At 35.5% G+C, this 15,428-nt stretch overlaps 1 protein-coding gene across 2 annotated transcripts in view; it reads left to right on the top strand.

Moving 5' to 3' along the window:
• The window catches only part of LOC109078804 (endothelin-converting enzyme 2-like), a 52,883-nt gene that overhangs the window by 2,998 nt on the left and 34,457 nt on the right, over positions 1–15,428 (top strand). Inside the window, exon 1 of one of the 2 annotated variants that reach the window (XM_042770838.1) lies at positions 7,913–8,065. The exons of the other annotated variant lie outside the window; for it this stretch is intronic. Within the exon in view, the coding sequence (XP_042626772.1) occupies positions 8,063–8,065 (3 nt within the window). The 5' untranslated portion in view covers positions 7,913–8,062. Of the gene's footprint in view, positions 1–7,912; positions 8,066–15,428 lie in introns of those variants that run through there. 2 annotated transcript variants of the gene reach the window in all.

Here is a 15,428-nt window from a genome sequence, read left to right as displayed (position 1 = left end):
ACATTTGTTTCTCTGATTCAACATGAACTCTAGAGCTTAGTTCTTCTTTATCTTATCTTCTGCTGTACTTCCTCTTTGCTTCTGCACTTTCTGCTTCATGCAAATGTGTGGTGGTTTACACACATTTAAATAGCAATGCAGTTGTTTAGTAGTGTTGTTTCAGGGGCTTGCTCTAAAAAATCGGCCAGGTTTTGCAGATGTTTGATTTGGCCAGAGACACACTGGCTTGTGTCTACAGTTATTGGATTAGGTGGTCATGAAGATAAAGATGTTATCAACCCAGCATCATCCTGTTTACATATTTATCCTTCATGTGTACTATCTCCATCAACGCTTGCTGAAAATTAACCCATCATTTTCTGGAAAAGTGTTGTCTTTAGTCCACAGTTTTAGGCTTAGCAGTGCATACTGTGGTATGGTAGTAGTAATAACATGATTTTTTGAGTAGCAGTTGCCCTTTGGCTCTAATCTAGGAGCAGCTTTTCAAATCCTGATCCAAACCGTGACCATCGATGGAGAGAGGCACTGGCTCCAGATCAGAAAGACAGGGAGACTCCAGGGTGTGGTTTGCTGTGGGAAAGGCTGGTTGTTAAGCTCTCTGGAGGTGGAGTGCACTCTCTAGTCATCCCCTGCGTGACCCCTGAAGCACTGCTCAGGGCTCGGGAGCGCTGGTACATCCTGCCGCTGGGTGTGTGAGAGCAGGGAGATGGCCACACTTTCCTGTCTACGCCAAGACTCCATCTGTACCGGTGTGTGTATGTGTGTGTGTGTGTGTGTGTGTTCAGGGTCCAAATTAAGGTCAGATATCTAGCAGTTCACCTTCTCAGTCACCATCTGATGTGTCTTACAGAAGGTCTTTCTAAATAATGTTTCATTGGACCAGAGCATTTTGAGTCATTTGTTTTTTTTATACTATACATTTCTGCAAAACTCCAAAAAATGTACCTTTACATCCAATTCACTGCAGTTTCCAGCTGGAATGAACACTGGTGGCAGTAAAACAAATGTATTCCTTTTCACACAAATTATGGTTACAGGAGCAGATTATCGATTGATAAAACATGTCTGTGTGCAGTTCCTTGTGCAATACTATGTTATGACCTCAAAAAACTTTGACCGTGATTTCACATTTGCATCACTTTACCAGCTGCATATGTTTGGCCTTTCTGAAATGGTAAACTTGCTTGGTAGCGCACCTGGTACAGCATTGCACTTGTGTTACGGAGCACTCAGGTACGAGACCTGTGCAACACGAGTCATGACACTCAATAAAAGAGCTCAAGGACAAGCAAGCTAAAATGCTTCAGAAAAGTTATTTTTTTAATATGTGACGTTGGCTTTTGTTAACACTATCAGTTAGGTTTAGATTAGAGTTCAGAGTAAGTGGTATTTTCAAACGTTATTTTCAAACTGTGATAGAGAATTAGCCTTTTAGTGCCAATCACTGGACTTTTCGCATTTCGCATGTGGAAGAACACTTCTTTTAAAAATCTGTTGTTATTTGCAATTATGAGATTAACCCATATTAAGCATTGACCAGCATTTACTTCAAATGTATCTTTAAAGATATTACATGAAGAATTCTAGAAAAACTAATTTAAGTATATCTTTAAGACTCTAGGTGATGTCAGTCAAAAATGGAGAGTAGTTTCAGAAGCGGATCATTCATTTTGCTAAAATATTATTAATAAACTGACAGATGACTCGTGCAATACGACCAAAAGTGTGTATTATATGTTCTTTTAAGATGGACTTTCCTGTTGTTTTGCTTCCCAGAGTCTCTAGTGATGGATGTATGAAAATAATTATAGTAATTTTGCAATTAACCTCTTATTTTCCCTTTGGATTCTTTTAATTTGTTCCTCTGACCTAATCAAAACCCGCTAGAGAGACATTACTGAAGCTTTAATCTTGTGTTGTTTCACAAAGTAGTCAGAAACACAACTATTATATAATATAGTGAAGTCATGTCTGCTTCTGTAGAAACATTAATCAAAATAAACTGTCAGGAGTGTCTCTTCAGTGTATATATCAGTCAGACAGAGAGTCTTGGTGTGTGAGAATTCATTGCATTTATTCATGCTTATCTGCAGTCTCGGAGCCTCCAAACATTAGAAATGTAATATTTTTCACAGAAGACGTTTGAAGTGTGTTATCAAGTTGAAATTTTGTTTACAAACAGTTCTCATAAGATTATAAAAACTCATGAAGTATTAACTGTGATTCCTCAATGTTAATTATGTTTTTGAGCTATTAAATTAGATTTAAACAGAATATGAAGCTTACACTCATATTAAAAATGCTGGGTTGTTTCAACCCAACTTTGGGTCAAATATGGACTAACCCAACTTTTGGGTTAAAAATGTAATTAAAAAATTTAACCCAATAGTTGGGTTAGTCCATATTTGACCCAAAGTTGGGTTGAAACAACCCAGCATTTTTTAGCGTGTAAGAGAGTAAATAGGGTCAATGTTGATTTCTAGGGACTGGTCTGTCCTGTCTGTCATGTCATCCTCTCTTCTTTTCAAACCAGCTATACTTTATCCATCTGCATCTGTCTCTCACATCTTTACCCTCCATGTACAATTTCATACCTTCTCTTTCTTTTTTATTTCTCTGTGTTCCCATTATTCCTCCATGTTCCCATCATTTGGTTGTTTAACATTCTGCCAGCTCTGCACTGCAGTACCTGAGACCTGGCATGAAAATGACAGAAGAGAGAGAGAGAGAGAGAGAGAGAGAGAGAGAGAGAGAGAGAGAGAGAGAGAGAGGTTTGGCTTTGCCCGCTGCAGTCTCTCCTTCTTTTTGTTAGCAGCTTGTCGACTGTGAAGAACTCAATTCCTCTTTCTCTCAATCACATCCTCCTTTAGTAAATTTACAGATTACAGTTTAGATCACTTACAGATTGCTCAATATATCTGAACAATATCATTATGATTTGTTCTCTTCATTTTCAGCTCATTCTTTTACTCACAGACTGGATTTTGTTTTGTTCGCGGTCTATGTAAATTCAGGCTATTAATTAACTTTTTTTTAAAGGTTTCAGAGCCTTAAGCTCTCAAACAAGATAAATGCTCCTGAGAAGAGAAAGTGTTAAAAGTGTTAATATATTTGTACTGGACAACTGTACAAAATGATTAAGAAAATGTGTTTTTTTGCAGTGTAAGGTTTCTGTGCACACACCTGTGTGAAAGCTTAAACAACAGGAGGGAAGCTATTTGAAGCTATTTGTCATAGTTGCACAGGCAGAAATTCACAGGAAGACAGGAAGTAAGCAGTTAATAGATGACGATATGCTGTGAAGAACAGCTCTTCAGTGGAGTGCGATGTTCGGACGGCTCCCTGCCATGATTCCTGTGGTGCATTTCCACTGTAGCTCTGAGAGAAGCTGTATGTATTTGCATAATTTGCTTGTTATGTGCACAGAGTCCTAAATTTTCCTTTCAAATGTGTGTTGGTCAACAGTTTGTGTTTTTAAAGAAAGAATAATGGTCTGGCGCTCAAGTTAAAGTGTATATGAGATTGAACCTGTAAGTAATCAGATTTTTTCATCCTGTTTCAAAGAAAAAGAGTACAATATCACTGCAAAGCACTGTCCCCACTGTCTTTTCTCTTCCTTCCTTCCTTCCTTCTGTTTTTCCTCCGTTCCTCCCTTCTTCCTCTCATGGTCTGCGTGCGGGGAGTGAGGTAACCTTGATGCCCAGATCGGTGACGTCATTCAGGCTCTCTGGGGAATATACTCTCTCTCTTTTTCAGAATCAAACAAAGACACACACACAGACACTCAGTGTTGTTCTGTTTAATCAATGACACACTCAAACCGAGAGTGGAATAGCAAATGGAAACGAGAACGTACATTCTCTAAGCAGATGCCTTTTTGTACCGTTTTACCCCGAGTGGCTACATTAACACTGCTGTTGAACATGGCTCAAATGTAATATTTTCTAGTGTGAACAGCAAAAATCATACTGAATCTGATATTTCTAATCCAATTTTGGGCAGCTTTCATATGTGGAAATTATTTTAATATACTAGAGCTTCTAGCATATTCAAAAATGCTTCTGTTGAGTTTTACATCTAATTTAATATAAACATTCAGACTGAAACTATGAATTGAACAATTTACATTAACTTCAGAATGTTTTGTTTAATTCTAGATATTCTAGTAAGCATTCTAGCTTCTGCATTTTGGATCAGTTGAACTTGCATGACATCCACCCAGTAATTGCAATAATCTAGTCTTGAGGTCATTAATGCATGGATTTGTCTTTTGACATTGATGCAATTTAGAGATAATTCTAATATGGAGAAATGCTGTTTTACAAATGTAAGAAATGTGGCTTGGAATAGAGTCAAAAGCACACCCAGGTTCTTAACTGAAGACCAAGGCCTTGCCAGAACATCAATCAAGAAACACATTGTATTCTAGGTTATTATGTTTGGAGGTTTTTGGTTCAGTATAAGACCTCTGTTTTTTTCTGACTTAAGCAATAGTTAGTAGTTCATCTTTTAATATGCAGTCCATTAGTTTAGAGAATTTGTAGGTTTTGTCTGACTTCGAGGAAATATAGAACTGATTATATTATTGAAAAAGCGGTCCTAGTATTAAGCCTTGTGGCACACCATCGAAATTGTGATTTATATGACATCTTTAAATTTCTTGCCACAAAGTGATGACAATCAGATAAATAAGATGTAAACTATATACTAATGCCTTTCCAGTAATGCCAACATCATTTTCAAGACAATGTTGTGGTCAGTAGTATCAGCATGAAGCATCAGTAATACTAAGAGAGTGATGCAACCATGATCATGAAAGAGCCCTCTGATGAGTGCAGTTTCAGTGCTATGATATGGTCTAAATCCTGAATGAAATTCCTCATAGTTATTTCTCTCTAAATGTCTTAGTATTTGGTTTTTCACAATTTCACTAGCAGTCACAAGATGTGCTTATGATACTAAATATTACATTAAGTTTTTTGCGTAGTGAAAAACAATGCTTGACTGTTTTAGCTATTCTAGCAATAACAAAACCTAAATTCCTTAGCAATTTTAAAAAAAATAAAATAAACAACATTCCCCTTCAATTTAAAAAAATAAAAAATAAAATGCTTCAAAATAATAAATATTACATTTTTTTTTTTTTTTTTTTGCAAATGCTTTTAAATGTGAACTGCGTTTAATTAGGTACACTGATGGTGTTGTATCAGTGCATGCTTTTTATAAATATCAATCCAATGACCTTGGTCTTGCTAGCACAATGCTCGACTGTTTTAGCCAGGGGAGCATTAATGTAATCTATGTAATCAATTTTACCTGTATTTAATATCTACCCTATTTATTTCCTTGATACATATTTCAAGACTTTTTCTGAGTGAATGATTCACCAGTGCATGTTATTGCAAAAATGTTTTTATACATATTCAAAATGTAGTACCTTGCCCTGCATGTGTAACAACTTTCCTTTCCGACTAATGTCATCAGTCTGCCTTAAATCCCAACCCCTCCCTTTAAACCACCTGCCTCCATTCTACTATAAAACAAACACTTTTAAGGACCTAATCAATTCCCTGCAGACAAAATCAAGTCCTGCCCTCCATTGTTCATCATTGACATTAAGGTTACGTTCAAATTATGAAAATAAAATGGGTTGCAGATGGCATTTCACTTTTACTTTATTGTCAAAAACATAATTTCACAATGAGCAGCTATCAGCAGGTCTTCATACGTTCTGCTTATTGGTTTTCAGAGGAAGGGGGGCTCGTGTGAAGTGCACTCAAGTGATGATGGGCCGCCGGCACAGAACAGAATGGCCTTTTGTACCACAACAGTACAGCTCTCTGTCCCTGTACCCTTTAACCGGCCACAATGGAAGCCCCCTCTAATGGTGCAGAAGTGTTAGCACACTCTGAGCCGGCAGCCTGAATGAAGTCCCTATGAATGAGTGGCCAGAGCACTGTGGGAATGGGGGTTAGTGGGGTTATTTTGAATGGGAGTTTCTGTGAAGCAAATATGTACCGAGGAAAGGAAGGGTTGCGGTTTGTTTTTATGTGGTATGTCCCGGTGGATACTCTAAACAGCTTGATGCAAATGTACGTTATAAACTGTGAGATGGTCGAGCCCATGTTATTTTAACTTGGATTTATTTTATTTTTGTAAAACCCATATGACTCTCTTTCTTCTGTGGAACACTAATTAAGATGTTGAAACTAATGATTCATAAATGCAGTTCAAATTTAGATTTGGACTATATGAGTAATTTAAAGTAATTTTTGGGAGCTTTATGGTGTTATTTATACCTTTTGGAGCTTGATAGCCACTAGTCATAACACATTTATATGGAAAGGGGAAGCATGAAAATTCTGCTAAACATCTTATTTTGAAATGATACAGCCACGAATGATACCGCAAATCATGTGGCTTGTACAGGAGAGTTTAGCTGCTACTTTTCTATGAAGCCGGACCATTTTTGCATGCAAGATTCGAATTTGTGTTGCCCACATGAGCACCATGGCATATTGCGTAAATAAATAATTACAGAATTAACTTTTTTGCCTAAAACTGTATTTTATTTTGGGGCATTTTAGAAGGCAAGCATCATTATTACATTATCAAACTTGGGCAGTTAGAACAAATCCCTAACATTAATTCTGTCATGACAACACTCGGGGGGATTGGCATGGTAATGTACATGACAATGTTAATGTATTTGGTCTTGGAAGATTAGATCTGCTACGCTGCTGCAGCAGAGCAAGTACCGAGACTTACTACTTCCAATACATCCACAACATGCTGCTGTGAGCATGCAAGAAATACTGCTGCTGCAAATATAACATACATGAAATAACCCCCATATAGCATACATGAATCACCTCATAGCAGATCAATACAGGTGGAGCTGGGGAAGGTGAAGGGTTTCTAAAGTAAGCTGCAACTGTTAAGGTAAGCCCTAGTCATATATTTGAATGCTGAGCAGCGAGCTCATTGGCTACCAATACAGGAGAGAACCAATCAGCTGTGCCATGTGATAATGATGTCATTAGGTCAGATTGAGTTAGACTTATCTGACTGCGCCATCTAGAGTTTCATGCCAGAACTTTGTATGTATGAAAATGATAACCTGAAAGTAGCAACAGATCTTTTCTTCTATATTGTTATGTAAATAAAAAAAATAAAAAAAGATTATTTAAAAAGAAAAAAAAAAGTATTTTAATGCTTTTGTGTTCCCCAGAGAAATTTTGCATTCACTCAACATTGCATTCAATTGTAAAACCACCTCATATTATTTCCATCACAAACACAAATGTTTTGCGAGCAAAATAATCTTCTCAGGTGAACACTAATGTTTTGCAAGGGAATGCTAAATCACTAAAATATAATTTTCTTTTTTACCATCTCCATGTCATTTTAGGGGATACATAAACTTCATATTTTCACCTGGCAGAGAATAAATTAATGTTGCAAGCAAGATTCAGACTTATGTTGCCCACATGAGCACCATGGAACAGTGTGTGAGCATGCACTAACCACTAGGCTGAAGCTAATTTTTACAACTTTCTCTCTTTTTCTGGGTGTTACTTTAATTTTTTAGGAACTGTCCTCTACTTCGTCATGATGTTGCACAAATCAAGCAGGCGCCCCAGGCGTTTTTCGTAGGCGAAACTGTTTACTTTTCCCGCTATCATCATCCCTTCAGAAAACACCCCCATTGATTGTCCCTTTTTTTCTGTATCTCAATCCTCCTCCTACGCTCACAGACCCTCCTGACTGTGATTTTCAAACTCCCCTCCTTGTGTTGTTTTTCTGTGCATTCATCTGCTTTCCTTCTTCGCTCCCATCTGTCTGAAAGCGTTCTGCTCACTGTTTATGGTCTCTCTGTGACGGAGGCCACCACCACAGAGAAGGAAATGAGAAGGCAGTGTCTTTCTTGTCTTTGTGGCATGTGAGAAACATACAGTGCTTGTTCTTGGTTCTGTGTGATACGGCGTGTTGAATGAGGGAATGATTTATTGTTTCATTTTCCTGCTGTTTGGGTGGAAACACCATTGCTGACTTAACGGAGATGGTGAGAATATATGCACAACATTGTGTTTCAATATGTTTATGGTGATGTTTCTGCCATTATTGCTCAGACAGTTTAGCCTTAGTACAAGTAGCATATTGCTTTCACTTTGTGTAGGTAGCATTTATCACTATTTGCATTTAATGCAAACGAAATCCTATTTGTAGATGTTTACATTTAGTGCAAATAATATCAGCATTTACATCCTCTCGTGTCTAGTCTAAATAGCATTTGGGTCAATGAGGCCACAAAAAAATCTAGTTTAAAAGAAAATATAGATTAAAAATGTTCAAGTTCATAGAAATGTTATATCTGTCAATGTTTATGTAGTTTTCTACTCTGAAAAAATGGTGTAGAAACAAATTTCACTATTTACAAAGAAATGACAAAAAACATGTTGGATTAAATGTGAAATTTTTAAGTAGAAAAACTTAAATATTTTCTTGTAAAAAGATCAATCATCAATCTTCATTTTTCTTTAGAAATCCACACTAAATGTCAAGTGGTGTAACCATGAAGTAAAAACTTCCAAAAAGTATTCAAACATCATTTTTAAAATAATATATTTAAATATAATGACATTTAGAGTCATGAAGAGTGAATATATATTAGTGCGGTCAAACGATTAATCGCATCCAAAATAAAAGTTTTTGTTTACATAATATGTGTGTGTGTATATATAAATACACAAACATGCATGTTTATATTTAAGAAAAATGTTTTCTTTATATATAAAATACGTATATTTATGTGATATAAATTATGTGTATATATATATATATATATATATATATATATATATATATATTAAATTGAGACTGTCATAGACATAGCATCATAAAGAGAAACCTACCGTAATAAGAAGTAAAATCTTTGGGTTTATTTGCTGTGTTTCAGTGTTTTTACGGGAAGAGCCAAATGCTCATCCAGTACAAGAGTTAAACATTCTAGCATGTAACAGTTCAAGCACTGTTTCAAATAGCAGCATTGCTGTTTTAGCTGTGTGTACTGGAGCTGAAAGAACACCAGTAAACTGCAGTGCTTTATTAAAAGGTTAATAAGTCTATATGAAAATCAGATATTTATACAACATAATCATAATATTACGACTTATATATGCACAAAAAACATGCAAATGCAGAATTTGTTTCTTTTTCAAAATCATTGATGCACTGTTAATAATAACCACCTCTTTTTTATCTTAGTTTAATTAAAATAATTTCATTATTGTCCATGTGGAGGCTATTATAATAGGAGTTAATATATATATATATAAACTTTCACTGGTTCAAGATAGGCTGCTATACTGATAATGTTTGATTAATGTTGAAGTGTTTGGGGCATGGCTTTTAATGGTGAGACATTTTTATAATTATAAAAAAAATACATAAAAATGTGGATTTAGATTGATCGGTTATCGGCTTTCAGTTATAAAGAATTATCGGTTATCGGTATTGGCCAAAATTTTTATACTGGTGCATCCCTAACTGCAAACCTCTTATGCTATCATTTTTTAAATACATGTTTCCTTTAAACTAAATCTTTAAAAAAAACTTTTAAGAAATTGAAAACAAATTTAAGTCATTTTCTGTATGAAGTGCATTTCTAATGCATTTTGTAGGTTAATAGCTCCAGAAATGTCACCCATCTATCGTCTCAGTCTCAGTTTGCTCTCAATTTAATTTCCTTTTTGGACAAACAATTGAGATATTAAAATTAGTTATCATTTTACTTTCATAAGTAAAGGTATGGCTCGAACAACTTTCTTTTCAGCCTAACATTTCCCTCAGATTGTAGTTGTAGTCAGTGCTTATGTTTGGAACTTGTTGTTCCAAGACCTCCAAAAGATGTTTATCAGTCCTGCTAAGCAGAAACAGTCAGTGTTTGGATGCAGTAGAGTGTCTGAGGATATGTCTAAAAGATAATTAGTGGTTTGCTCTGTCTGCATAACAGGTGTGAGTGTGCGTGAGTGTTTGTGTGTGCATGTGTGAGTTATTGAGCGGGTCTCGCTGTCGGAGTGCGGAGAGAGGTCATGAATTGAAGAAAAGAGGAAAGGGAGATTGCTGAACCCTGACTTCCGTTTCGTGTCACCACTGAGAGCTCGGGCCAGCAGTTTCTCTCACTCTCTCTCCCATTCTCTCACACCCTTGTTTCGCCCGCTCACCCTTTCACATTCACGCAAACGTTTGTAGCATTACAGTTACTTTACAAAAAGGAACTGAACTAAATTAGGTGATTAGAACTTAAAGCGTGTAATGTTTTTGTTAAAACTTTTTATTTTATTCCAGTGTAATGTGTAGCAAATGAAAGCTACCGGTAGCTTGACTTCCTGAACAAGACTGTGACTCTGTGCTGCTTCCAAAACATTTCTCTGATTTTTGAGCGGTCTGAGTTTGTGGTGGGACTCATCTGTTGATTGACCAAAGGGTTCAAAGAGTTTGTTTTTATCATTTCTTAAGAACTTAAATATAATTTAATGCATAAACAACTGTTTTATTTAACAGAATAACATCTGAATCACCACATCTTAAAGCCATTCATCAAAAGATGAAGCAGAAAGAGCAGCAAACACACTGTATCAGTGACAACGTTCTTGAAGCACGGTTCTTCTCCATTCACCCCACGGCAGTCAATTTTTGCCTTTATTAAAAGAGATTCTGATAGAGAGTACAGTGGCTGAAAATAAATGTATTTAACTTCACTTCATTTAGAATCCTGTGAAAACGCTCAGTGCTAAATTTGGACTTTTATTACAGAGACAGTGAGAATATATGCACAAGTAAAGCTGCATGTGGAACACTTGCAACATATTTGCAACCACAGAGCAACATCCAGGCAACCACCCACGACACAGTTGCAGTGAGTTTTGCACAGGCAGGCACCATCCACAGTTGTTGAAGAGCCATAAACAGAGTGCATGAAGTTAACACTTGAGCAGAAAGGCATTGGGTTGATGATTTCGGTGAGTTCAGGTCTCTGTAGAGCGCTGGCCTAATTACAGATCTGGTGTCATCCAATTTATCAGAGCTTTCCCAGCTGCTCAATACCCCTTTCAGCGAGGCAATGTTTTTCCATGCGTAAGTGTGTTTTGTTTGTGTAATCCACACCCTGCGAGGAATTCCACTTCCTCAAATGATCAGGCTAGGTCACTTAGGCCCTGACATTTGCTGTTAAGATTTTACAGATTGTGTCACACCTCAAAGCCTCAATCAAACTGGAAAATGCTCTCACTTCCTCTGAAAAACAACAGTGCAGTTAATGGGAGATTTTTTTCTTTTCTTTTTCTTTTTTTTTTTTATAGAAAGCCAGCTGGCAAGTAGCTTTTGCACGTTTTAAGCATAAAACTCACTAAACCTTGTTAGATTCATGCTAAAATGTAGAGAAAACTACTATAATTACATTAAACAAAAGTCTCTTTTTAAACAAATTAAAATATCTCATGCAACTTTTTCCAGTAAATGTAAACCTTGTTTTAAGGCTGTTTAGATGTTTTCTAGTTAAAATTAGACAAAAATGGATTAGGAAATGTAATATGTAATAGATTAAAATATATATATTTCTGTATAATAATCAAAATAAAACTGAAATTGTGATAGCTTAGAGAAACTCTACAGGCTTACTGCAGTTTTCCATCAGAATAAACGTTTGATGGTTTTACGTTAAGCCATAAACATTAGTATTGTATAATGTAAATCAAATTATTATGAGTTGTGTTATTTTTATTAAATACTTAAGTTTTTGCAGTGAAGTTTTACAATAGTAGTATTTCTTAATTTGTGTGTGTGTGTATATATATATATATATATATATATATATATATATTTTTTTTTTTTTAGCAATTTTTTTATTTTCATTCAACATAATAATAATTATTATTTTATAGCCATATTAATACATAGAAACACACCAAATTGTGCAGCCCTACAAACAAGCACAACAAATCTGGATTTTTGAAAAAAACAAAAAAAAAACAATCTCATTTAGGTTTTTTCCCAGATTTAAACACCCCTGCGTGAAGAATATTTGTTGTAATCACTCATCTGTAAATGTATTCATATTTTAGCATGTCAGACAATGTAGATAGTGTATGTAATTATGTATGTGTGTGTGATTATTTGTTCTTGGACCTCACCCACGTCTGCCGGCGACAGACTGTCTGAGCACCTTCGTTTGGGGTCTGCAGACGGATGACTCGCGGTGTTTCCCACCCTCTCTCTTCAGTATTCCTCTCGTGTGGATGGAGTAATGCCCATGCTGGCTGTGTAAAGCAGGCTTTGTTACCTCATCTTTCCCTCGGATGGTCTCTGAGGGCCGGCAGGGACGTGTGGGGCAGCGCTAGTATGTGTGTGTGTGTGTGTGTGTGTTGCACAGCTGGCTCTTTCTCTCCCTCTTCAAGGTGGCTTTGGCTTGGGTGGGTTTCTCGGGGCAGGAGTGTAAGGGTATTTCTAGCTCTCAGGGGCAGAGGTTGGACTATGCCCTTTTTCCTTTCGAAAACACTCCTCAGGAAACCACTTCAAACAATCACATTCCGCGCAGAGAAAGTGCCGCACCACTCCTGGAACTTGGGAAAACCTCTCCCTTCCCCTCGCAAGGCTGCTCTTTTTCTCCGTCTCGCTGCATGTTTCTCGTTGGCCTTTAACTTCATCACACATGTGATTGTTTGCACTTAGAATTAAACCAGCCCTTTTGGGTACTGTAGCTTTAAGACTTCTGTACTTAAGACTTCGTATTTGATCTGTGATCGGATTAACTGCAGAATTTAACCATCACAGAGTCAAAGTTTGTCACTTGTATGTATTTTGTCTTGCCAGTTACACATTTAAGTGGTTTTTAAAGATAACTCAATTTGGCAAACACAGAGTTGATTCCTCTTTTGCATCTCCTTGCACTTGAACAGACACATACAATAATGTCAAAATACCCGTCTCGACAGTCATCCTCGTAAACACAGTCTGTTATGTGAATGAAAACAGCTGGATGTGTATCATTATATTAGATAGTGCACCTATAAATACCTGCTGCTGTCTGTCATTAATGTTAATCAAACAACAAAACACAGCTTAAACAAAGATTCATCTACATTTAATTTATACAGTGAACACTATGCTGTGTTATTGTACACTTAATTATTGCATTTCTGTGCCTGAATACTACTGTTAGAACTTATTTAATTTTTTAATTGTATTTATCTGTGCTTGTAATTTATGTGTATTTTGTTATTTTTTTTACTGACTACTGACTTGTCTTTAATCATGTTTGTACTTTCTTAGTTAGAATAAATAGAAAGCAAAGTAGCATGGATGTAAAATATTTTTTTCTTGCTGATCTGAAAAAATGATCTGATCTGTAACTCAAAAAAACTAAAAAACCTTAAAAAACTTATAACATCTACAAAAAAATAATTATAATAGATATGTACTATATCACAAAAAAAACCTTTACTGTCTTCTAACGTTTACTTAAAGTTAATATTTAAATGTGCTAATTAGTATGTTAATATTAATATTATTATGTTAGATATGTACTATATCACAAATCTAAACTTTGTGATTGCCATACCGATGAAAAGCTGTAGAAACTTTATCATCACCAAGTAATATTAAACGTTGGCTATATAGTACATCCAACTTTAGCTGCATACATACAGTATACTCATGTGAAGTGAAATATACTATACAGCCAATTCTTGGGGGCTTGATTATATTCGCAAAATGCAAACTGTGTTATTGCATAGCTCTGTATATAAAATTGGATATATACTGTATTATATCCACATACATAAAATATCCTCGCATAGGGCGAAACATATATTACATAGTTACAAAACTGCTCGATTACTTGCATCGTTGCAAATTGTTAGCTATATTATCGGCCAGCTCTAATCTGCTAAATGCTACTATATAGCAGATATGAAGATATTATTAACATTGACATCATCATTTTCTGTTTTGAAATATTGTGTATTGTGAACAGCGCTATACAAATAAATTTGACTTGACTATTATTATATTATGATTATTTAAAAGGCCTGTTATATATTTTATATATATAATTTATATAAATATATAACATACAATAATATATTCATAATATTTGAATATTATGATACTTATTTATTTATATTATTCTCTTAAATGTGATCTTTCAAATTTCTAAATCAACCATTTTTCATACCATACATTTATAATGGTCCAACAATCCAAAACCAATCCGATGTATAGATGACATATGAGGCTTAATACTATAGAAAAGAAATAAAAGTTGTTCAGTTAAAGTGTTTTCAGCTTGTTTATTTTCATATAAAAATATGGCATGCGGTTGATTCAAACAATGGTATAAACATCATTCACTGTAAATTGTGATCATCATAATTAATAATTGCAATTCCAATTCCAAAGGAATAATTGATAATTATAAATATATTTTTGTCATAATCATGCAGCCCTAAGTGGCTTATTGTACTGGCCAGTGCGTACATCTGTATATTTCCGAAATGATCACTGTATGTTTTTCACGACAGCTGTTTTAGTGATATCTGAGCATGTATGGAGATATTTTATGTGCAGCTTTTATGTCAGATTGAGATATTCAAGGACCTTGACAATAAACTTCATCCTCTTTCCTAAGACTGGAATCATACTCATTGTTTAGAGTATATTTAGATAATATATCATGTTCGCCTTTAAAAGGATCACGGCTGATGTAGAGAGACCTTCAGTTTTTCTCCATTGCATCAAGGCTTTAAAAAGGCCTTCATAAATAACAATTATAGTTGGTTTCATAACCTCCATGTGCATGTTCGCTCTCTCTCTCTCTCTATTATTACCTCCATATTGCTGTTTATTGTTTGTGCGTCATCATCGTGTCCTGGAGCACTAAAGGTTGCTCACTCTTTCAGTGCTTGTGACCCCACACCACCTCACAGCTGTTTCTGCTGAAGGCTTCTGATTGGCTGCACCTCTATCCAATCAAACAGCCCGGGAAAGGATACAGAGCATATTGATTTAATTAGTGATTGTTCGATTGTTTGATGGCAGCTTATCGGCAGCAGAGAGTGCATGACAGCCTGACCTTTAGCCATCGCTGTATCTCACACACGGGACTGATGAATGGAGGCAAGATTTGGGTCCCTCTGAAGGGATTTTGTTGTTTGAGTACATTTCATGCAAACACTGACTCCATTTACTGTACATGACACAGCGTTAATGTTGACTAAAACTATTAAAAATATAAAAAATTGTTTTCATTAATTGAATATAAAATATAAATATTAGATGAAAAACTTAAAATACACAAAATATACATGAAATAAAACAAGTTTAAACTAAAGTACTACAAATAAAAAACCTAGACAAATAAAAAATAA

Source organism: Cyprinus carpio, chromosome A15, assembly GCF_018340385.1.
Source record: "Cyprinus carpio isolate SPL01 chromosome A15, ASM1834038v1, whole genome shotgun sequence".
NCBI classification, from domain to species: domain Eukaryota; kingdom Metazoa; phylum Chordata; class Actinopteri; order Cypriniformes; family Cyprinidae; genus Cyprinus; species Cyprinus carpio.
The sequence above is the reverse complement of the archived record's forward strand: the minus strand, read 5'-3'. Positions and strand labels throughout refer to the sequence as shown.